This window comes from Penaeus japonicus, unplaced genomic scaffold (genome assembly GCF_977035675.1).
Source record: "Penaeus japonicus unplaced genomic scaffold, GWHDUDI00000001_assembly GWHDUDI00000031, whole genome shotgun sequence".
NCBI lineage: Eukaryota > Metazoa > Arthropoda > Malacostraca > Decapoda > Penaeidae > Penaeus > Penaeus japonicus.
In genome coordinates this window covers 16,376,381-16,401,074 of record NW_028234433.1, presented here as the reverse complement: position 1 = coordinate 16,401,074, position 24,694 = coordinate 16,376,381, and the positions used below count along the sequence as shown (strand labels likewise).

Genomic DNA, 24,694 nt, shown 5'->3' with positions numbered 1-24,694 from the left:
GCTGGGTCAAAGTCTAAATCATCTGGCTCATCAAAGGTGTCAAAAGTTTTACTCTTCTGTTTTTTCCAAACAGCTTCCCCTCTGGACAAGTCAAATTCATGACAGTCATCTGGTTTAGTCAGGTACTGTTGGTGGATCTGGTGGCGTGTTCGTCCTGGTGAGGATATAGCCAGCAGGATGGAGGTAGTTAGAGTTGTAAGGGCATGGGACGGCAAGCCAGTGAGGTTAACTTTTCCATTGCCTACTTCTTCTGCATTTTCGATCTCACCTGAAATGGAGTTGCATATGAAATACTATACAAGTAGACAAATGTGCACTTTGTCACATTTCACATTTCAGTTACAGACTGGATAAGGGTGCTTGAACCTAGGTGAATCAATATTAAAAAGTCATACAATAATATATATATATATATATATATATATATATATATATATATATATATATATATATATATAAATACATTATATATATTTATATTTATATATATTAATATATATATATAAATATAAATATAAATATAAATATATATATATACACACATACATATATACATAAACATACATATATATATATAAATACACATATGTAAGTACACATGTAAATACATATATATAAATACACATATAAATATAAATATAACACCTTGTAGATGAATCTTACCTGGAAGCATATTTACTGATTGTGTCAGTGATTCTTGGTTGGTAAGCAAATCTGTCGTATTTGGACAAGCAGAACTAGTCTCGCTGGTTGTAACCAAATCAGAGGTCCATTGGTGCAAGGCTGTGCTGATTTGCTGACTGCACTCCTGCGCTAGCAGAGTACCCGCAACAGCACTTAGAATTGCAGCAGTGTATCCAACCATACAAACAGCAAATACATGGCTCATCTGAAAAAGTGATTAAGAATTAGTACCTAAACTGGTTACACTGGTTAATTCTAAACTCCATATAATAGGAAGGAAGGAAGGAAGGAAGGAAGAAAATTGCCTGCAAAGTTCACTACCAGATAAACTATACCTTTATTTAAAAAGAAGAGGAAGAAGAGTTGCAGAGTAAAAGCTTTAATATACTAATTGATGGGCTTAAAAAAAAAAAAAAAACTTACCAAGTTCAAAACAGCAGTACATGATCCAGGCAGTGTCCGTCCAAGTGACATCAGGTCCGTGTAAGTGAAGTAGCCCCGTCTCTCGCCTTCACGCCATGCTACCTCCCCTTCCACTTGCTCAAAAGCTTTCAGAAATGCATCAGCATCCACAAACAGATTCCAATCCTAAGAAAGGAAGAGAGATACAATAATTGCATTAAAAATCTGTCTTATAAAAAAAAACAATAATTAAAATAAATGTATTCATTATAATTTTTTATTATCAAGATTATTATCTTCATTATTTCAATGTATAACCCAAGTTAAAAAATATAATTCATGAGTTAATAATAAAACCAAACATCTGATCCTATCTACTTCTTTTGATAGCAGGGCCCTGTTCCCCCCTCCCCCCAAAAAAAAGAAATCTACTCTGTATGTCAACAATAAAACATTGTTGAAGATACTTTTGTATAACACAGTTCAGAAATATCTTATGCTTTATTAATGCTTCATATGTTGAAAGTAACAATTTACTCATTTTCATGCTGGATTTTGTGACACCATTTTGGTTGCCTTTCTATCCTATCATGTCCCAACTCTGGTATCACACAGTAGCTTCCACAGTGTTGACTTTCCAGAATTACCAAATAACTTACTATAGCAACAAGGAATTCCTTCTCAGCTTTGTTGAGGTCTGACAAAGGCAGAGCAGCAGACGTGGCCCATTCATCATTGAAAACTTCATCTTCTTCGCCATCATCATACAGGTATTTGCTTGCCACCATCTTTAAACAAAGTAACAGTTCATACTCAGTCTTAAATATGTTTTCATTTTTATTATATAATATAATTAAGAAAATAAAATTACCATGAACCAGAAACCTAAAGAATTACTTCTCTCAAATTTACTTTACAAAAAAAAAGAAGAGCCATATATATGAAACCTACAGATTCTACATATATTAGACTTTCTTCGCATCCTGTGGAATACAAGTTGCCCAAATCTTCATCTGAGTACATCTAAAAATAATAAGTAACATCTTTTACAAGTGAAGAAGAATGAAGAATGGGGGAAAATAAAGGGAAATAATAAAAGGGAATATCATGGCTTCACTTGAGTACCAAAATTACTTACCACTGCAACCAGGAATATCTGTGAGGGAGAGGCGGTGGCTAGATATTCAGGATTGTTGCAGCGTAGACGTTCCAGATAAACCAGTGCCAGAATGAGGGAGCAAGGCGTAATGCAGGCATCATAGCAGACAGAAGAGGCATAACGAAGGTCTAGTCTTTCCAATCCATCTTGGCGGCAGAGCTCACTGAACTTCTCCACCGATATACCTTTCGTGAGAAATTTTATTTGATTAAATTCCAAGTCAATTCACCTCATTGTCCATCTTCCTAAATACAATCTAAATACTTCCACAACAACATATACATTTCATAAAAAAATTCTGCTTCCTCACTGGTGAATGGCAAGGATGGTCGATCTGTAGTTGGTAGCTTCCCATAGTAGAGTGTTTTACGTATGCGCTCTGCATACTCGACATACTCCGGTAAAAACTGAAAAGCAAATAAAGAAAATACAAATATACGCTCTCATATAATCACTTGCCTTTGAAAAGATTCAAACTAATTTACTCATCATAACATCTACAACGTCACAACACACCATATATAGTCTCATGAGAACAAGAAATGGTGCCAGCCAGTTGAGAGGATGTTTTGACTGGTAGCTATGATAAGCCCTTGACACAAAAGAAAAAACGGATGATCTACATACTGAAAGTTTTTTTTCTTTCTTTCTTTTCTTTCTCTCTCTATCTCTACAGATATCTTCCATTCTATCTGGAGAGAAGGGAAAGTTAGAAAAGGAGTGAGGAAAAGGATAGAGGGTTGAGAAATGAGGAAGAGGTGAGCGGGAGAGAAGATAGGAATGAGGAAGAGGAGAGAGGATTGAGAAGAGGAGACAGGACTGAGTAAGAGGAAGAGGAGGAGAAGAAAGAGGAAAAGGAGGAGAGGAGTAGTAAGAAGAGGAGATTGTAAGCCACCTGCTGGCACTCGTTGTAAGCCACCAGTGCCATCAGTTGTAACCCACCACTGAGAGCAGTTGTTATAACCACTTGATGCCCTGGTTGTAGGTCGGTGGATAAGAGACAGACATTCAAGTGCCATGGTCTTTATTATGGACTGTTAATTACACCAGACCCTGGCTGAAGGCCAGAGGTCAGAGCTGTTCGCTCTAGTCTGTCTGTCTGCCCTTTCTGTCCTGATCCGTATGTCTGTATGATCCTTACATGTCCTTAAGTAAAAATCTTCAGTCACTTTCTTTGCCTCGGATCTTCCGTTAGCAAACACAGCTGCCTAGAAAAGCTTGTGTTCCGAGGCAGAAACGAACACAAAAGGAAGCAGGATGCGTCAGGTCAAGACACACTGCCATCGATATTGCATTGAATTAAGTAGTCATACATGATCAATGTCTTGGGTCACATAATATCAGTATCAGTGCCTTACAGAGATGGAAGAGGAGAAAAAGGGAAAGAAAAGGGAAAGGAAATGGAAGAAAGGAGGAGGAGAGGGGAGAGACAGAGGAGGGAGAGGAGGAGGAGAGAGAGGGAGAAGAGGAGAGAGAGGGAGAGGGAGAGGGAGGGAGGAAGAGAGAGAGGAGGAGGAAGAGGAGGCAGGGAGGGAGGGGGAGAGGGGGAGAAGGAGAGAGGGAAGGAGGGAGGGAGAGAGAGAAAGATAACCTAGATTTGTGGAGCAGATGCTTCGCCAGGCTTATGTGCACTGAGGCGAGCCCCCTGTGTCAACGTGTGCCGATTCATGAGAGAATCGGCACACGACAGTGGAAACTCAAAAGCCTGGTCGGGGCTCGATCTGCCGACCACGGGATGTCAATTAGGGGTTAAATATTTTTATTTTAACTCATTTCCAAACTTTATATTTGCAATATAATCATAAATAAATTGTAATGGAATTTGCTTAGTAAATCTATTTTTGGTTCCTGTAAAACAGTAGTTAACCTGATAACGATGGGTGACAATATATTGTGTCAAGTGGTGGCAGTGTTCAGCTGCCAGGGACGAGACATTTCATCATGGTTATCCTCCTGGCCGGCACACTGGGTGATCGGGCATGTAACCCTTGGCTGCAGCCAGTGCAGGTGAAAATCCCGAGGTATTAGGCTTGTGTGTTTGAAATATCCCAGCGTTTCGACCATTTGAAGCCAAAATAGCCCTGTCGTTAACGGGTTATGGTCAGTTTCTTTACTACTTGAACACATTTATAGCATAAAAGAAAGAATAATGAGCAGGAAAAAAAGGGATATGTAAGATAGAGTTGTTTGAACATAACCACTGGGGATCCAGGGGAAAGAATTGGTTTTCTGCCAAATGCCTAACACCATTACACATTATATTAGCACTAGAACTTTACAAGGACTAAACAGATTAAATAAAAAAAAGTTTTCTATATACTTCAAATACCAGTATTATGATGAATATGTAGGAAAATAAGCAAAACAGGTTAGACCACCAAGTACCTCATGAAATTTCACTCATTCGAATGGTGGCATGGACTTGACAAGTTTCATTTCTACAAATCTGACATTGATCAAATCTGTTGAGGTTACGTAGAAACTCAGACATGAGTACAAATCTTCAGATTCCCTTTAATATGTATCTTAAAGATAAATACCATGAAATATTTCGAATAAATTAGCATATGAATAGTAATCCCATGTCAAATACACATCAATCTGCCTGGACTAGGAATCTGAAGATGTTGCGAGTTCTATTTTCTAGACTAATGTTATAATATATAAATCTATATGACATATAAGCAAAGTCATACTAATTAGCATTTGATATGATACTCTATTTACAAAACTGAAGGAATAACTAGCTTGAATTTTGAGCAAAAAATCCACTGCGAAAAATGCCCATCACGGATGAGTTAATCAAGATGTGTAAATTCAACATATTTATAATCATGTGCATTTCTTTTTCTTAAATATTGCCTTTCAAAGCTTTCAATATGCAATATCCCCACTGTATTCACTACTTCCCGCCATTCAATCCTCTGTTCTACACGATTCCCAAGATTGTTTGGGTGGAGGGAAAAGGGCAAACCACAATAATGGGTATTCTTCACAAAAAATAATGTATATATTTTAATTAAGAACATCAACCACCACCAGAAAAGCACATGTTTCTTTGATAAATCAAGTGTCACCAAGCAACTAAATAATAACCAACTTGGCAACCCAAAATAACTATCACATGCTCTCTCTCAGTATCAATATTGCTAATCTTCTCAGAACTAATATTGCTCTATCTTATTAACAACTTTTCTAAAGTAGTAAAGAAAATCTACATATACTCGTATTGCTACAAGAAATTCATACGACCCCCATAACCCAAATTTGAACATCCCAACCGTAAATATTACACCCCGTGTTATCATAACCATAAATGGAAATAAACACCCGCATTAGTACATTCCTCTAAAAGGCCAAGGAAATAACACTAACCAAACGGAATATAGACCAAGTTGGCCTAAACCCCCGAATAATAATGAATCACAATCGCAAAAGACACATATTCCATTTACTTAAAAGTTCACAGCGAAGTCCCTTGACTCAGCGCCATGAGGATTAACAACAAAAAGCTCAGCGACAGAAAACTATAAATAATCTCCCATCTTCAACATTCCTAATCACTCCCTCTCAACACAATTGCAATCCCCATTCATCCCGCTATCCCTCCTAGACCTAATTACCTTGGAGAAATGCGAGGAGCTTAATTTATCGGGTGTTTTTGGTGTCTTCATGTTGTTCTCTCCCGACTGTGCGCATTTAGGACTGTTCCAGGGACGAGGCGCGCAAGACCCCGACAGTATTCGGGAGAGAGAAGCCCCGAGGTGGCTGTTCAAGGGGAAGGAAAGGGTATTCTTTTTTCCGAGTTGTTGTGGGGTTATTTTTGATACAGGTCAAATTTGCTGTGTTTGTTACGGTTATGATTGTTTTTAGTTGTGTTATAGGGCTTTGCTTGCAAATGTTACGTTTCGCTTTAATATATACCTGAAGACGAAGAGTTTGTGGATGTATTGCGTTTATATGATTATGGAAATTGCTATGATAAATTCATAACATAATCAACATCAGGTCGAGTATTAAAATAAGGTGACGGCTTTCATAATACTAGCCAAAGTACTAGAACCTAAGATCCTTTCCTGAAAAAGATTTTCAAAAGTACTCTCTAAACTCTGAATCATAACTTTCACCTAATAATACGCCTTTTAACATTCTAAAATAATCTACAAAATCTAGATATTTTTCCTTATTAAAAATATCGAATCAAATTAGCTGAATGTATCCCACTGATGAAATGATATTGTAGTGAAAATAACGCAGCTCTCTCCTCGTCCACCAGAGGGCAGGACGGTGAGAGGAACGGCCACCAGAATGGCTCTTCAGAAGAACGTCCTTTCGCTTCGTAAGGCTTGATTAATTTTCTTTTTTAGACATATGACCTATGATACATGTAGCCCGAGCAATGCCGTTCTTTGGGGATCACGGAAATAGGTTTTCTTGTTATATATCTTTGGTTCTTGGGCGAAAATCTGCCTTTGTTTACATGGTGTTGATCAGCTGATTTCTCATGGACTTCCCGGCTTTCAATAATTTCATCAATTTATCCTTGGTTTTTCTTTAATGGAGCGGTATTTGAGCAGTGTTACGTCTTGAGTTTAATTCTACATTGAAAAACGCTCCAAATCTTAGGGAACTCTATCATTTTATTGAAAATAAGACGTTTAGACGGACTACAGTCCGTCAATGTCCAAGTTACAAGTTCATAGGCATTATTATAAAAGTATTTGCTGAACCTTACCATTATCCATATCTCTGTCAAAACAGTGGCTAGTGGTAAATGTTGTTCTGGCTTTTATGGAACCTCGATTTAATCTCCCTTTAAGGAGGTTACAAGGGGTAGTGCTCACCAGAAATCAAAATTGCTATTTTCATCATACCACTTTTGTTTTTAGTATGTCATTAAAGATTACCCATTAGTGTTCTTGATATCATTCACACCCTTCTGGTAGCAAGGGCCAATACTATTGCTGGAAATGGACGTCTGATGTTTTGCCAAAAATATGTTTGCACCTCTTGATATGTGTGCCAACTTTGGAAGCGTCACCTTGGATAAATGGTGTGGTAAATTTTCCAAATAGCACTGCAGTACTAAATACCACAAAAGTGGTATGGATAGATTGCTTTCAACCTCTGCTATTCATATATAGTGGATATAATGCACGATTCCACCCTTGGACCCCACAATCTAGGTCCCCCTTTTTTAAAGCAATTTGTGGATAGTACAGAGTGAGAGGAATCCATCAATACCACTTTTGTGGTATTTAGTAATGCGGCACTATTCGGAAAATTTACCAATGATGTTAATTTCAAGTTGTTCTTTTGAACTTTTAAATTGATATTCTAAGCTTTTTGATTATACCATGCTAAAATGCAATATTTCAGTTGCAGAATATGACCCATTAGAATATTATGACCAGTGAGTAAATTTTCAGAATAGTGTTTCCATACTAATTGCCACAATATTAGTTTCATATATAGTCAAATTTACCAGTAATTCCCCCTTATCCTCCCCTAATCCCCACCCTCAGGGCCTAAATAAAAGGGGTCATGAAATAGCTCAGGGGAATTTTGTGGTGAACTATGAAGAATGTCGTAAAATTCACTGATATATGCTACAAATATACCCTTGATACATGTTCAACCCCTATAAGCTATCAAAATCAGTATTTATTGCACTACTGAAAAAGTCTTGGGCCACGAGATGAGATTTGCAGAGCATAATTAGTTTAATTAGTCATATTATAAGAATTAAAGTTGTTTTGTTAACCCATTGCAGATGGGGGATAGATTTGCTTACCCAGTCTCCAGGATGGGATTTATCTCAGAGTGAGGCTGCTTCATGCAACATACCTTGACTTTCCCCACACTCGTTCAGTCACTCATTGTAAAACTAAAGCCATTTTTGTATTTGTAATTTTTTTTATTTTATTGTATTGTATTTAGAGACATATGTGTCTATCAATGCTGCAGTTGTCTAAAATTGTAGTAAAGGGGCCATATAAACTCATTATTTTCTTTGTACTCAGTGTAATAGAAGTATTGCTGTTTATGCGAGGACAAAAAGCAACTTATGTTTTTGTATTTGTGTACTATCATGAATGAATACAAAAAGTATAACCATTTACAATGAAGATAATACGAGAAAAGGTAGGGAAGAGGAAGGAAACCTGTGCTTATGACTGTGAGTGCAACAGTAAAAGGCATCCCTTCTGGCACAGGGGTACCTTGTAGACACTGGGCATTGTTTGAGTCACTTTCCTCTTCTCGTTCTACCTTCACATCCTTCATTGGTGGTATTATAGAGCAAGATGTTGACAACTTGCTGTGTACCATCACTCTATAAAGATAGAGCTTGCTAGAGACCATGGACGGGTGCCATTCAAGGCTCTCTTTCCTGCTGGTGCTAGAAGAAAGTGGTGCCATCTAGGTTTTGGATGTTATGTGAAACCCATTTTGCTTGATATTATGGCATTATAGTAATTATGATTCCAATTGTCATTATCACTCACTCATTACTAATAGCACAATAAAATAACAGTTATCCAAAATTCCTGAATATCATGTATGCCATGATGCCTGTCTTCAGGTTAAAGCTCCCGTGTCATGTATATCTTGACACCCCTCTGCAATGAGTTAACAGTAAGAAGCAAAATAAGGACACAGATATCAGAAGATGGTCTTATGGAAAACAGGGGGACTAGAAATGCAGTATTTCTGATGAGATTAATAGTTTAAAGGATGGGCAAATGAAAAAAAAAAAAAAAAAGTATATATATAATAAATAAATAGATAATAAATAAATATATAAATAGATAAATAAATATTTGTCTCATTGACTATGTAAAGGCTTTGAATAAAGTATGACATAAGAGTTGGATGCAAATACTGAACAGTATAGATCTTGATGGCAAAGACTTACATTTAAAAAAGAATCTCTACTGGAGACAACAAGCACCAAATAATATAGATGATCAATTAAGTAAATATGTTGAGATCAAACAAGGGGTCAGGCAAGGATGTGTACAATCCTCAGACATGTTTTGTTTTTGCAGTTAAGTGATTATGAAAGAGGTAAAAAGCATGGAAGGTATCAGGGTACTTGGGGAAGATATCAACAAAGATATGCAGATGATATAACACTCATAACAGACTCAGAAAAGAACTTACAGATATTGTAGACAAAATTGTTATAGAAAGTGACAAACTATGTGTCAAATGGAGTGAGGTAGAACATCAGGCAGGTAGAACTGTTTAGTTATCTAGGTAGTATTTTGACAAACAATAGCAGATATAACAGAAATAAAACAAGGGATAGGTATAGCAAAGAAATTTTTGAAAGCCCTAGTGAATGTTTTGGCAAACCAGATCACTCCCGTTGTAAGAAATCAAATATTGAAATCTTGTGTGTGTTCAGTCCCTTTATGTGGTAGTGAAACATGGAACATGAGCAAGAAACGGGAGGAAAAATTACAGCAAATTCTGTAAGTGAAAAAGAGATTCCAAAAAATCAAGTGAATTAGAACTAAGTGTTTTATTTGGGGCAAAAGCTCTAGACTCCTCTCTTATATCTCTGGATAGTAAACATAGACAGCCTATCATTACCATATTTGTTAATAAAGATTGCACAACTTACAAGTTGATGCTCTGATATTTATTTAAGTAGTGTTATGTTAATGAAATGAAAAATATCTAAAGAAATCAATGCACACACTGGTAAATATCACAGAAGCAACCCATTTATATTGACAATATTAATTTCATATGTATACGCGACTCATTTACAGTATTAACCCATTCGTGCCAGTTGACTTGCTATCACATTCAGTGTTTTTTGGGTCAGATGGCAGAGACGAGATACTTAGTCAAGGCCAGTGCGTTGGGCGAGTGGGCATACAGCGCTCACTCACAGCTAGTGCGCCCGAGAATTCTGAAGCATTAGGCTTATGCGTTCAAATACCCCAGCCATTTAGAGCCAAAATAGCCCCGGCATGAATGGGTTAAGCTCTAAACTTGTATTTAAGAGATAATAAAGTCAGGACTACTAGGGTTGACAATCACTGGCACTCAATTATCCCTCAGGCACTTTAGACCCCAAGTAAGGACTGCTTTTTCAGAGCATAGCTTTCATTACCCATTTGAGCAAGATATATCTAAAATATTTGAGATCATGCAGTACCTGCATCTAAAAATGATCTCCTTTTCCATAAAATACAGCTATATTACCAGTAATTTAGCTTTTTACATTTTATCCAGAAGTGTATGAAATACCCAAATATTCATAGTTACACCATTTTATGGTAACTTTTTTCTGGCAAAGATAGTGTGTGTGTGTGATTTTCTTCTAAAACACATTTTACAAGCATTTGGACATTTTGTAATGCACAAACTGATTACAGGTAACGGGCTAAATGCCCGTCTCGGTGCTGTTGTGGCAGTGCAGCACCGCCATTCCTCAGATGTGCACTTCTTGACAAGGCCTGAGGTGTCAGCCCTGAAGAGGGGGCGAGGCGGGCGTTCATCCTTTTCCGGCAATGTTGCAACCATTTTTGGTGCCTCAGGCTTCATGGGGCGATATGTTTGCAATCGCTTGGGAAAGACTGGGACGCAGGTGAGTTAATTAACAGAATTGTTGAACAGAGTTCAAGTTTACAAATTTCTTTAAAAGTGTAGATGAGACTAAATAACTTCACAACCCTAGAGGTGTAATTAACCCATTAACAACAAGGCTGATTCAGCTGCGCATGGCCATCTTGCCATAGTGTATTCACAGCTCGCTGGCCTTGCCACCAGCATGACGCTCACATTTTAATTATATCTGTTAAGTTATTCAGTCTCATCTATGCCTTTATATATAGAATTGATATTTGTATATACCATATCAGATCCCTTTTTAATAAGGATATTCTTGCCATTCAATGTTGTTAGCTATTTTAATGTATGAGGGTTACTCTAACACTTTCTCTTGTTATATAAATATATTCCTTATCCTCCTGAAAGATAACCAGAGTATTCACTTCAGATGTACCGAGTTTTCCACTGATGTTTTGTATATATATATATTTTTAGGTACTTTTTAAGGTGTAGTTGGCAAGTTTATATGATTATGTTATACAAGGTTTATGTTTTGTTGTTCATTAACTGTTGATACTAACATCTCTTTCCTGTTCAGGAATTTATTAAGTATTAATAAATGTTGTAATCCACCCACTAACATTCAGGGCATATGGTCAGTAGAATATAGTTGGGCAGTTGATGAGCTTTTCGTGAAAATCATGGATAACATAATTATATTACATTAGTCTTTTTCCATCTAGGATACGACTCGCTATATATGTCTTCATAATACTTTGTTACAGATGATAATATCATACTGTGATGTCTTTGTAATATTTTGCTACTTGATAATTCCATACTTTTTGAGACCATTATGACATCTTTTTAATGTTTCAGATGATAATCCCATACCGTGGAGACCATTATGACGTTAGGCCCTTGAAGTTGGCTGGTGACTTGGGCCAGGTGCTCTTCATCCCTTACCACCTGACTGACGAAGAGGTCATCCGCAAGGCAGTCAAGCATTCCAACGTCGTCATCAACCTAATAGGTCGTGACTGGGAAACCATGAATTTCTCCTTCGAAAAGGTTAGCTATCCCACCCTCCGTTATTGTAAGTAATTAGCAAGATGTTGGGGAAAACAGTAAAAATTTAAATAAAGTAGGTCTTATGGCATGGGTACCTTGTGATGCAAGTACAGTTTTCAGAGCATCACTTTATTACCTCCACTCAAGAATAGTCTTCCCTTGCAGTAGGGAATTATTTTAGGTTTGTATAATTTTGCATGAATATCAAGAATTTTACCGAAGCATATTGTTGCACGTTACAGTAAAATATATATTTGAGAAAATAAAGATGTCTGAGGTAATCAAAACTTTTACAAAGATGCTTTCTCTTTAGTATCATGTGTTGGTGCATAAACTGAAAGTTATGAAATCAGGGTGATAGATATTGAAATATTGAATATAGAATACTCTCTCATAGTTAAAAGGGTAAAGAAAACATCTTGATAGAAACTGTAAGAAGTGCATACATTCTAAGACATAAAATCATTGCTTGTTTCTCTTCTTAATTAGCTTAAATTATGATTTTAGGAAATTAAAATCTTGGGATATAAATTGTATACAGAACTAGTTACTAAAACAGGAGTACCTGCGTTAGTACTGTCCTTTACTGTCATCTCAATCAATAGACCCAATATGTCTTTGCTTTTGTTCCAGGTTCATATTGAAGGAGCTGAGAGACTGGCACGCATCAGCAAGGAGATGGGAGTTGAGAAATTTATTCATGTTTCTGCTTTGAACTCCAATATTGAACATGAGGTAATGTAGTCAGTTTAAACATTTTTTTTTCTGCAATTATGATTTTGTATTGAATTAAATTTGTTTTTTTGTGTTTTTCAAATGCTGTTCATCTTACATCACAGGGTTACATTGTCAAGGGAGGCTCTCAGTTCCTGAAGACAAAGGGCCTTGGAGAGCAGGCTGTGAGGGCTGTTTTCCCCGAGGCAATTGTTTTCCGCCCCAGTGATGTATATGGCCAGGAAGATCGTTTCCTCAGGTAAATATCTGAATTGTTTTGAATGAATATTATGTCATATATCTGGTAAAAATCTAGCTGATATGAAATCAATTCAGCTGTCTCAAATGCAACATATTCCATATAAGTGCTGTCTTTTCAGATACTATGCAGGTTTGTGGCGCCACCAGGGACGTCTCCTGCCCCTGCCCAAGGCTGGCAAGGATATCTGGAAGCAGCCAGTTTATGTTAGTGATGTGGCCCAAGGCATTGTTAATGCTGTAAAGGATCATGAAGCTGTTGGAAAGACATACGAGGCTGTTGGGTAAGTACTTTGCAGAATACTGCAGTGTAATTATTTTGATTTGGTTGTAATTTTAGATAGTAGCTTCATTATTTCTGATTAAAATAATAATCACAGCATATCAGCATTTATTTTTATATATGTATATTTTTTATTTTTTTTTTATTATATATATTAATAAAAACCTGTAATGATTGCAATTATTTCAGCCCACGCCGTTACGAGTTGATTGAGCTGGTTGACTGGTTCCATCGCGTTATGCGCAAAGACGAGAATTATGGTTACATGAGTTATGACATGAAATGGGACCCATTCTTCAAGGTGAAGGCAAGGATCACAGAATTCTGCCCATCATGGCCTGTCAACACACTTACCAGGGATAAGGTAGAGAGGGTAAGTCCAACATTGCTTTTTCCCTTTTTTTTTTAAATTACTGTTACACTTATTAAATGCACCCCATTATCAACAGTTTAAGATTGGTTGGGTGTATTCATTTTATGAAAATGTAAATGTAGCAGTAACAGTATATGAAGACAGTTGCTGAAGGATATAATTTTTAGTGTGTACATTTTTCTATAAGGGAAGGTAAAATGAAATGCCCAAAACAAAGATTTATGCTGCTTGTGTGTTAAGAAATCACGTTGCTCTTTCATCAGTAGACATATATGTTACTATCATTATCGAGGATACCTTTTAAAAATAAGTATTGGCCCTTTTCAGGAGGCAGTATCTGATACTACCACCGGACTTCCAACTCTCGAGGACCTTGATGTTCCCCTGACCAAGATGGAGGACCGCATTAGCTGGGAGCTCAGGCCATTCAGAGCTGCCAACTACTATGATGAGGAAGTGGGAGAATTTGAACCACCTGCTCCACCTAAATACATTTCAGCAAATTAAATTGTTCCCTTCACTTTTTTTTAATCTTTTTGGAATTGACAGTTGCAGGAATGTAGGATGAAATTGAAAATGACAGTTGTAGTACATCATTATTATTATATTTTTTCTCACAAGTGTGTCATGGCAGGCAGATTTTTTTTTTCTTTATCAAACTATGCCATTGACAGTTTTTTTTTCTTATTCTTACCAATTTGAAGTTGGGGAATTTTATTTATTCTTAAATACTGTAAATATTGCTGTATATGACTATACTGTAAAACAACCCACAATAAATATCTATGTTAAAAGGTGAAAACAGACCAAAGATTTTTTTTTATGCCTTGTAGCAACAGAAGATAGATCTGGCTGCTGTACTCCTGAAAGACAAGTACTAGTAAGTAGTAGCACTCTAATATTAAAAACTTTGGTTTGATGCAGCAGATACTTTTAATTAACTGATGTAAACTTTAAAAGAAGGAACTTTACTACTGAAGAACTAAAGAACTGGACTCTTCCATTAACATGAAATGCTGTATCCTATTTTCTTAAAAAAGAAAGTAAATGCCTGATTATACTAGACAAAATATACTACAAAATTGATACATATGTGGTCAAACCTAAGCAAGCTTTGGAAATAAATAAGGGAGGAAAAGACAGAACATGCATCTGGTGAGTAGTGAGAATGGTGTTTAGCTACTTTAAAATGCACACTTTAAATATTCACTCGGATAAAACTGACTAATATAAAAACAGTTGGGAGTACCAACATTGGCTTTCACCAGTTAATGCACCTTAAGATTGAATATAATCTACATTTGTTTAAGAGGTGAATACTTGAATTTGAAAATGCAAGCTGGTTTGTTATAATAAGGAAGACACTGTAATAAAAAAATAAATGTATAAATTGGAATCTTGGTATTCAGTCGTGGCCAAACATACAAAATAAGCATTATCCAAAGAGGCATTTCAAAGTAAAAGCATAGAAGCAAGAGCAACACAGCACCACTTATGAAGGTCTGTGTGATAAGATTAAAAAAACAAAGAAAAAAAGAAAATAAAAAAAATAATGGCATGAATAAAAGTGTACTTTCAAGTAGTTGACTTTGAGGTCAGGACTCGAAAATCAACTAAAAAATATTGTTTCACTTAAAGAACTTTTGTGTCAACTCTTTCTAGGCATTAGATATATAAATGGGCCAATTGTCCTCCAACATGGGGAAAAATATCAGAATCACACTGATAAAAATGTCAAGTATAATTTGGATATTTGCTTTCCTGTACCAACAAGATTTTAAAAAATCAATTTTAATAAGATTTAGATAAGAACAGTTGTGTCCAAACATTAAAAAAACACCTGCCATTGTGCAGTGTGCAAAAGGGTGCAGGAAAATGATTTGTGAATAACATTGCTTTATTAAGAATCCTGTGTATGAAATACAATTGCAGGCAACCCTAAGCATATTGGAAAATGTGATATAGATGGCAGTTTCACTGCAGTACTATCATTAACTGTATGAAAGTTTTCCTATTCCAATATACAATTACTACCCTTGTATAACTGCTTGACTAAATACATTTTGTTAGCAAATATACTATATAAAATATATGATATTTTAACTTAATTACAGTTTTACTGTTGATAAGATGTAGAGAGTACTAATTCACAAACATAATAAAATTTCTTTTCTTTCTTTGGCTGTAATAGTAACATTTTTCATTTGTAAATATTAGTAAAACAGTTACAATTCCAAATAACTGAAGCAAACATTAGGAAAACAAAACTATTCTAAAAAAAATAAAAAATTGAAAGCAACTTTAACAAAGCCAACTCCAAACTACGAGCTGTTGCTACTACTACTACTATTACAAGTATCCCAATACCATGCACCCAGGAAAACAGTCCCAGTACATGAGGTTTACCAGTAGAACCACTTTAATTGCCCTGACACCAGATGTTGCAAGCCATCAGGATTTACAACCATTACATTTTTTTAAACATTTACCAATATGTTTTCTTATCATTTCTTCCAAACAAGCATCCATACATTAACCTTACATTGACAAGCAGGCACCTATCTTCAGTGTACTTATGAAATGTGTTCATAATAAATATGGAAATTAAATGTTCCAGGATTCACTAGTAAGAAAATAAAAATTCCTGTTTGAACAATGTTGGAATGGCAGTACACCATAACCTATTAGGAACATTATGGAATGTGGCAATTACTTCAACTTCTCTACAAGCATCTTCTCCAACTTGATGGCATCTACTGCAAACTTGCGGATTCCTTCCGAGAGCTTGTCTGTAGCCATCTGGTCTTCGTTCATTTCCCAGCGGAATTTGGGTTCCTTCATTTCAACCTTCTCCAAATCATGTTTCTTTGCTGTTAAAATTACACCATATTTATTTATTTAAATTCCAAATCCTTATTATAAAATCATTAAAAAAAACATGCTAATAGTTTAAAATATTTTTAACATGATGAAATATACTTATGAGTGAACTACACCACTGAAAAAAAGTAAACTCTTGGTCTTCTCTTCAGAAGGAAAGTACTTGGCTACTCCAGCATTCATATTCTTCACCAGTTTTTCAATGAGAAACCACATCATCTCCCTCCCCCCCTCCTCAAAAGCACTATATGGCTTAGCATGTAAAAAAAAAAAAAAAAAAAAAAAATGTTTATAAATAGATATACATAAAGCCTGACAGACTAAATCTTTGAACTGCAATCTCATGTGTACCCAACATAAAGAAAAAAGAACTTACCACTGGCTTCAGACAGACGCTGGGTCACGGGTTCCTTTGAGTTCTGAAGTTGTTCCAAGAGTTTTGGGCTAATAGTCAGAAGATCACATCCTGCAAGCTCCCGGATTTCACCTTAAAAAAGAAAAGCATTTGACAATCTCTGTAAGCAGTAAGAAATGAGGACTACTCAAACTCTGACATAAAAGCAAACATGCTGAAACATACCGAAATCTGTAACACACAACTTCAGATCGTATGCACAAAAAATAGAAGGTGATGCAAAACAAAGAAAATTGAAAAAGAAAAAGGAAAAAAAGCTAGCATTTTACCATCATTTCTGAAGGAAGCTCCCATAACAACAGTCTTGTATCCAAACTTCTTATAGTAGTTGTAGATTTTGGTGACACTCTTAACACCAGGATCTTCATGGGCTTCATACGTTTTTTGGCCTGTGTTTGCCACATACCTGTTGATGCCAACTTATTTATTATTGAATGGCATTAAAGGTTGCACATTATATATAATATATACGCAATGCATTCACCATCTATGTTTCTTATTCTGAATTATTATTATTATTTTTTTTTAGATCTGGGAAAACTGTGTTTACATCTTGTTTATAATTCAATTTACTATATATTCAGTATTTTGAAGACTTGTTTCAAAAATATCCTGAGACATAACTGCCAATTAAAAAAATCTTCCACCAAAGTATAATTAACCCTAGTAATCATACTGTGAAAAAAAAAGGAATAGAAATAAACCGACTCACCAGTCAAGGATACGTCCAACGAAAGGCGAAATGAGAGTCACTCCTGCCTCTGCACATGCTACAGCCTGGGCGAAGCTGAACAAGAGTGTGAGGTTGCAGTGGATTCCGTGCTCCTCCTCAAGCTCTCTGGAATTATCAGGTTTCAATTATGTTGATTAAAGTTTGGATAAAGATTAGGTTGTCTACATGATTTCTCTCTCTGACACAGCTAGTAGTGAACATAATTTTTTTTTTTAAATCTTGCTTTTAAAATAATTTTCAGCCTTATATAAAGGCAAAGCAAACACTGATGCAAACATCAATTTTAACTGGCATTATGAAAAAGATATATATTGTATGTTACTTTATATGCAGGATACAAATTTATGAAAATATACAGCCAAACAGATACAAAAAAAAAGTTTGTAATAACTTAGTTTACAAAAACTTACTTTGCTGCACTAATGCCTTCCCAGGTGGATGCCAGCTTAATAAGAATACGTTCCTTATCAATGCCTTCCTCAGCAAACATGGAGATGAATTTCTTGGCCTTGGTGACACTGGCCACTTTGTCAAAGCTTAGGCGAGCATCAACTTCAATGCTAACACGTCCTGGGACAATCTTGAGAATTTCACATCCAAACAAGACAAACAGCTTGTCCATTGCTGCTGTCAACTTTTCTTCTGCATTGCTGTAAATATAAATGTTAAGAATAATACTCTGAAGAATGTCTAGTCAGAATCATAAAAAATAAACATACATAAAAAAAATATATATATATCTAAAGCAATAGGAAATTACAACTCCGCATACAGAATGACAGGGATATCCCTTAAAGAAAAAAAAAGACAAATAAAAGAAAAGGACTTCCTGAGGAACTCCCCATCAGAACCTTACTAGGAAAAAAAATAAGTGTTCAAGGACAAATGGTTCTGGTTTTGCGAGTGAGAGAGGAAGGGAGAATCCTTACTCTTGGGATTTTACACAATAAAATTTGTACACTGTCATACAATTAAAACCAGTTTTATCATGATGCTGTATCTTTCTCTCTCATGATGTGATGGATGATAAGCCAGCTGTATGAGTCACTGTCACACTCGGCTGGCTACCACTGTCACGCCTCACGCACCAACACTTGCCAAGGTAACACTCTTGATTACACTAGAAAGTGACTTTCAGATTTACAGTCTAGGCTCTAGATTATCATCACAAACATACAGGAAGTAAAAAAGCTTTGATTATTCTCAAAATATACCATGACAGTTACTGTATGTTACTCAAAATGGGAGTACCATTTCATCCTATTTGTATTAAAATATAAATAAATTATACATTAAAAAAAAATTAGGCTATCAAATCTGGTATATCTTTATAATAATGAAAAAACAAGTAGCCCAAATCTATTCAAAAGGATCCCTCTATATTAAAACAACGAAATCATCGTTCATCAAATCTCTTTTCTATAACATCACTCTTACACAACCCTTTCCACCCTACCTGCCTCCCTTCTCCTTTCCCTATCTTGGTAAGTCATGATGGGGAGGCTTTGCCAAGAATTTTGCCTGAAGCAATTTTTTTTTTCACTCACCACTACATATTTACAGCTTTGTAGAATATAGTATGAATTTTCTGTAGTTGCTGGCTTAGTTTTGCAATATCATTTATAATATTGTTATAATACAATTAATTATTATAACTTTAAACACTACTTTATATTAGTATTCGTGAAGAATAAATAGAGAGTTGAAGTTTGAAACATGATATTAGTGTCGCTTTACATGACTAAAGTCTTATCTCTGTAAGTTGGCAACACTCTTTCCATCACTCAGGTTAACCCACAATCATACACCTAATTGTTGTCTTGTTTTTCCCTTTCCACTTCTGGAAAATGAAATAAAAAGAAAAAAGTCTAAGGTTCAGATAGTAAACTATAAGGTTTTGAAACACCTAACATAGAAAAAAATGAAGAAAAAACAATTCTGTATTATTTCTAATCCATGGCTTTGAATTCCCACAAGAATCATGTACTCATTTGCATAACTGAGCCTTTCAAAGCTCCTGGCAAGATTACACAGACACAGCTCTTCTGCCACAGAGAAAGCAAAGCTTTTCAATGTAAAGGGCAACAGCACACATTTAATCTTCAAGTTAAATGTAGAGATTATTAATAAAAATATTTGCAACATCAACTTAAATGAATAATTCTATGTTATTACCAGTTATACAATAATAATGTCAAAAGAACATGTCAAATAATAACTTGATGATTTGTTTTTTTTCATTAAATCAATACTAAAACTAAAAAAAAGAATCTAGAAGAGTAATGCACATATCAATAGCAAGGCAACACGACAGTCCAGCATATGGACTGCTGTAGCCTTGGGCCAAACTTTCTCACAAGCTCCAGTAGGCAGCCTGAGTTTCCACATCTCTGGAGTGCCTGGCAGAACTCACAGGCCATGAACACACCCAGGGTCATTACACAACTCTCTCTGCTCTGTTTCCACACTGGAAACACATCTAAATTTTTCTTTTGAAGGAGGCCTACATTCAATAAACTACAGTAATCAATCATTCACAATCATTGTCTCAACTGCAGATAAAACATTGTACAGTGCAATAAGCAATATAAATATAATCCATAAAAAAATTATCATATCTCAATATAATGCAAAAATAATAATAATCTTCTCTTACCTTCCAGTCTTCTTGCCATATTCAACAGCTTGTTCAATGAGGGGGGCATATTGCTCCATGTTGGCAGCCTGGAGGATCAGAGAGGGGTTGGTGGTGGCATCAGTTGGCTTGTATTTTTTCATTGCTGGAAAAAAAAAAATATATATATATAGACATAAGTACTTGATAGAGTTTATAATAATGTTAAATACCAATGATCAGTAAAAATATACAACTACTAGTCAACTTGATATGTAATATGTCTAAGAACTTACATCAAACATTTTGCAAAGGTACAAGTATTTGTTTCATTAGTCATGCTCGTGACATCCACTTACAAGTTATTGATCACATTCCATGAGGGGACATTCCAAAGGGTAATTTTGTGCTACCATTCCTCACGACAAAGCAGGACTCGACTAATCACGACATTCCTTTCCTACCCTAATTCTAGGCCATACTTAAAGTCCTCTTATCTTTCCACCTAACACTGACACCTCCAATCCCCTGTTGCAATGCTGACATTACCCTCTGCTCTTCCAATCATTCCTTCCAGCATTAACACCACCTGCTCTTCCAATCATTCCTTCCAGCACTGACACCGCCTGCTCTTCCAATCATTCCTTCCAGCACTGACACCGCCTGCTCTTCCAATCATTCCTTCCAGCACTGACACCGCCTGCTCTTCCAATCATTCCTTCCAGCACTGACACCGCCTGCTCTTCCAATCATTCCTTCCAGCACTGACAACACCTGCTCTTCCAATCATTCCTTCCAGCACTGACACCACCTGCTCTTCCAATCATTCCTTCCAGCACTGACACTGCCTGCTCTTCCAATCATTCCTTCCAGCACTGACAACACCTGCTCTTCCAATCATTCCTTCCAGCACTGACACCGCCTGCTCTTCCAATCATTCCTTCCAGCACTGACACCGCCTGCTCTTCCAATCATTCCTTCCAGCACTGACACCGCCTGCTCTTCCAGCACTGACACCACCTGCTCTTCCAATCATTCCTTCCAGCACTGACACCGCCTGCTCTTCCAATCATTCCTTCCAGCACTGACACCGCCTGCTCTTCCAATCATTCCTTCCAGCACTGACACCGCCTGCTCTTTCAATCATTCCTTCCAGCACTGACACAGCCTGCTCTTCCAATCATTCCTTCCAGCACTGACACCGCCTGCTCTTCCAATCATTCCTTCCAGCACTGACACCGCCTGCTCTTCCAATCATTCCTTCCAGCACTGACACCGCCTGCTCTTCCAATCATTCCTTCCAGCACTGACACAGCCTGCTCTTCCAATCATTCCTTCTAGCACTGACATCACCTGCTCTTCCAATCATTCCTTCCAGCACTGACACAGCCTGCTCTTCCAATCATTCCTTCCAGCACTGACACAGCCTGCTCTTCCAATCATTCCTTCCAGCACTGACACTGCCTGCTCTTCCAATCATTCCTTCTAGCACTGACATCACCTGCTCTTCCAATCATTCCTTCCAGCACTGACACAGCCTGCTCTTCCAATCATTCCTTCCAGCACTGACACTGCCTGCTCTTCCAATCATTCCTTCCAGCACTGACAACACCTGCTCTTACAACCACTCCTGCCAACACTGACACCGCCTGCTCTTCCAATCACTCCTTCCAGCACTGACAACACCTGCTCTTACAACCACTCCTGCCAACACTGACACCGCCTGCTCTTCCAATCACTCCTTCCAGCACTGACAACACCTGCTCTTACAACCACTCCTGCCAACACTGACACCGCCTGCTCTTCCAATCATTCCTTCCAGCACTGACACCGCCTGCTCTTCCAATCATTCCTTCCAGCACTGACATCACCTGCTCTTCCAATCATTCCTTCCAGCACTGACACCACCTGCTCTTCCAATCATTCCTTCCAGCACTGACACTGCCTGCTCTCCCAATCATTCCTTCCAGCACTGACAACACCTGCTCTTACAACCACTCCTGCCAACACAGACACCACCTGCTTTTCCAATCATTCCTTCCAGCACTAACAACACCTGCTCTTACAACCACTCCTGCCAACACTGACACCACCTGCTTTTCCAATCATTCCTTCCAGGACTAACAACACCTGCTCTTACCACTCCTGCCAACACTGACAACACCTGCTCTTACAACCACTCCTTCCAACACTGACATCTGATCTTACAACCACTCCTTCCAACACTGACAACATCTGATCTTACAACCACTCCTTCCAACACTGACAACGCCTGCTCTTACAACCACTCCTTCCAACACTGACAACACCTGCTCTTACAACCACTCCTTCCAACACTGACAACACCTGCTCTTACAACCACTCCTTCCAACACTGACAACGCCTGCTCTTACAACCACTCCTGCCAACACTGACAACACCTGCTCTTACAACCACTCCTTCCAACACTGACATCTGATCTTACAACCACTCCTTCCAACACTGACAACATCTGATCTTACAACCACTCCTTCCAACACTGACAACGCCTGCTCTTACAACCACTCCTTCCAACACTGACAACACCTGCTCTTACAACCACTCCTTCCAACACTGACAACACCTGCTCTTACAACCACTCCTTCCAACACTGACAACGCCTGCTCTTACAACCACTCCTGCCAACACTGACAACACCTGCTCTTACAACCACTCCTTCCAACACTGACAACGCCTGCTCTTACAATCACCCCTTCCAACACTGAATACCTCCACCAATCACCCCTTCCAACACTGACAATGCCTGCTCTTACAATCATTCCTTCCAACACCGATACCAACCATCCATCCCAACATTGACACCACATCCACCAATCACTCCTTCCAACAGTGATACCAACTCAGCCGATCACTCTTTCCAACACTGCCCCCCCCCATCACTTCTGGTTCCTTCAATCACTCCTTCCAACAGTGACAACACCTCACTCTATTATCATTTCTCCTTTCAACACCCCAAGTTTTTTTTCCAACGCTGACATCACTTGCTCTAAACCCCTCTTTCCAACACCAATATATCTCCCTGATCAACTTGAAAATCAATAACTACACCCAACTTATTCCAAAAAAAAATATATATACCCAATCCCCAATCATCTACGAAGCAGCTAAGTTGCAGATGACTAGAACAAGCCCTTCCATGTAACCGATATTTGGAAAAACTGGAATGGTCTGTTGTTCTATTGTCTTTATCCAATTCAATCGAGACTTTATTTGAAGTCAAGAAACGCGGTGCTATGGATTTCTTGCTGTTGTGAATTTACGTATTTACTTTCTCTCATTAATCAGATATAAAGAGCAACTTATAAATAAATCAATTTTTCTTCTTGTTCTCCGCCACTCCCGGCCGTCATCGTTAATTCAGATCTAAATATATCGACATTATGCAAATGACACTAAATATCAAACGTGTCCTTCACATTACGAGGCTGAAAACCATATTATACAACAGTAACAACGCGAGTGTAAGAGCCTAAATCCTGAAAATTGTGCTGATCTCACACTAGCACCCTCATAATCCTCTTCAACGTCGCATACCCACCGATGCCCAGCTCCCCCCCCCTCCCCCTCACCTACCCGGAGCCCAACCTCTCGCCGCTTGCATCACGAACCTTCAACCTTTTGAACCCCATTATTACGCACTGTAGAAACGTTGACAACAGCACCCAGTGTCCTTGCACGAATCAACTTCCAAATATAGGAACACAACTCAGAGGAAGAATCCATCTTTCATTGCATAACGCGTGAAACACGAAAGAGTTGGGAGCGGGTGTCAAAAAAGGGGCAGGTGATAAGCCACGCCAGGACGCCGGTGCCCCAACAGGTGGCATCAGACCCAGCATCCACTCTTGCTCTTTACCTTCGAAATCGCCGGTGTCCGCTACGACCACCGTCATTTCCTTCAGCTGATCCAAAGACGTAGCCATCTTGCTCTTCTTCGTAGGTGACTCTGACATTGCGAAGGAACGTGAGAGAGCTTTTATATTGATTTCACCGTGACGTCAGGACTCACGCGCCGCCCACTAACCACAGACTGAGTCGTTCTGTCGTTGGACGCTTCGTGGCAGCACCGTCCGGGATGCGGCTGATAACGCCTTTATCTTTGAATATCGGTAAGCGGTTGGCTTATCTAGTCAGTTTTAACGCTCTTCGGGTTCAGGTAGATTTGGCAGCTTATCACCGGTTAATGTGTGATGTCACGTTGCACGCCCGATAGCAATATGAGGCAAACTATGTACACTGATAGCCAAGTCATCATTGTGTCCAGAACGAAGCGTAAAGAAAAGTGCCTGTTTATTATGAAACTTACTTCCTACTTCGTTACTGTGCTGCAGAATGTGCAGCAAGTAATTGGCGGCATTTTCTAAATAGAAATAACAGAAATGTATATCGTATGTGAAGATGTTGTAATATGAGAATGATTGTTGCAAGGCCTCTCTCTGTCGCAACTGCAAATAAAATCGTGTTTTTTTTGGCAAGCAACTCCCGAAAACATTTGTTGCCT

At 37.7% G+C, this 24,694-nt stretch overlaps 3 protein-coding genes across 3 annotated transcripts in view; 1 reads left to right on the top strand and 2 right to left on the bottom strand.

Annotated features, from left to right (window-relative positions):
* Positions 1 to 6,027, bottom strand: part of LOC122258910 (uncharacterized) — a 7,667-nt gene extending 1,640 nt beyond the window's left edge. The window contains exons 1-7 of the mRNA XM_043025187.2: positions 5,869 to 6,027; positions 2,556 to 2,652; positions 2,225 to 2,430; positions 1,746 to 1,874; positions 1,108 to 1,272; positions 664 to 889; positions 1 to 268 (exon numbers count right to left, since the gene is read on the bottom strand). The exon at positions 1 to 268 is cut by the window's left edge and continues 1,640 nt beyond it. Of these exons, the coding sequence (XP_042881121.1) occupies positions 1 to 268; positions 664 to 889; positions 1,108 to 1,272; positions 1,746 to 1,874; positions 2,225 to 2,430; positions 2,556 to 2,652; positions 5,869 to 5,919 (1,142 nt within the window). The 5' untranslated portion in view covers positions 5,920 to 6,027. The remainder of the gene's footprint in view (positions 269 to 663; positions 890 to 1,107; positions 1,273 to 1,745; positions 1,875 to 2,224; positions 2,431 to 2,555; positions 2,653 to 5,868) is intronic.
* Positions 6,028 to 6,449: 422 nt separating this feature from the next.
* ND-39 (NADH:ubiquinone oxidoreductase subunit 39) lies at positions 6,450 to 14,314 on the top strand. The gene is made up of 8 exons (XM_043025190.2): positions 6,450 to 6,584; positions 10,639 to 10,850; positions 11,693 to 11,884; positions 12,518 to 12,619; positions 12,724 to 12,857; positions 12,979 to 13,140; positions 13,329 to 13,512; positions 13,840 to 14,314. The coding sequence occupies exons 1-8, from the start codon at positions 6,554 to 6,556 to the stop codon at positions 14,017 to 14,019; spliced, it is 1,197 nt and encodes a 398-aa protein (XP_042881124.2). The 5' UTR covers positions 6,450 to 6,553; the 3' UTR covers positions 14,020 to 14,314.
* Positions 14,315 to 15,391: 1,077 nt separating this feature from the next.
* Positions 15,392 to 24,271, bottom strand: Taldo (transaldolase). Its single transcript, XM_043025191.2, has 7 exons — positions 24,050 to 24,271; positions 20,197 to 20,320; positions 17,951 to 18,190; positions 17,520 to 17,645; positions 17,077 to 17,213; positions 16,769 to 16,879; positions 15,392 to 16,382 (listed from the first exon to the last, which is right to left on the bottom strand). Exons 1-7 carry the CDS (start codon positions 24,144 to 24,146, stop codon positions 16,222 to 16,224), a joined length of 996 nt encoding a protein of 331 aa, XP_042881125.1. The 5' UTR covers positions 24,147 to 24,271; the 3' UTR covers positions 15,392 to 16,221.
* Positions 24,272 to 24,694: the final 423 nt, after the last annotated feature.

Coding starts and splice junctions, on each gene's coding strand:
- Taldo (XM_043025191.2), bottom strand. CDS start 24,146: ATGTCAGAGTCACCTACGAAGAAGAGCAAGATGGCTACGTCTTTGGAT. Junction 20,321..24,049: donor GGACACCGGCGATTTCGAAG/GTAAAGAGCAAG, acceptor TTTTTTTTCCAG/CAATGAAAAAATACAAGCCA. Junction 16,880..17,076: donor AGCTTCCTTCAGAAATGATG/GTAAAATGCTAG, acceptor TTCTTTTTTAAG/GTGAAATCCGGGAGCTTGCA.
- ND-39 (XM_043025190.2), top strand. CDS start 6,554: ATGGCTCTTCAGAAGAACGTCCTTTCGCTTC. Junction 11,885..12,517: donor TGAATTTCTCCTTCGAAAAG/GTTAGCTATCCC, acceptor CTTTTGTTCCAG/GTTCATATTGAAGGAGCTGA. Junction 12,620..12,723: donor ACTCCAATATTGAACATGAG/GTAATGTAGTCA, acceptor CTTACATCACAG/GGTTACATTGTCAAGGGAGG.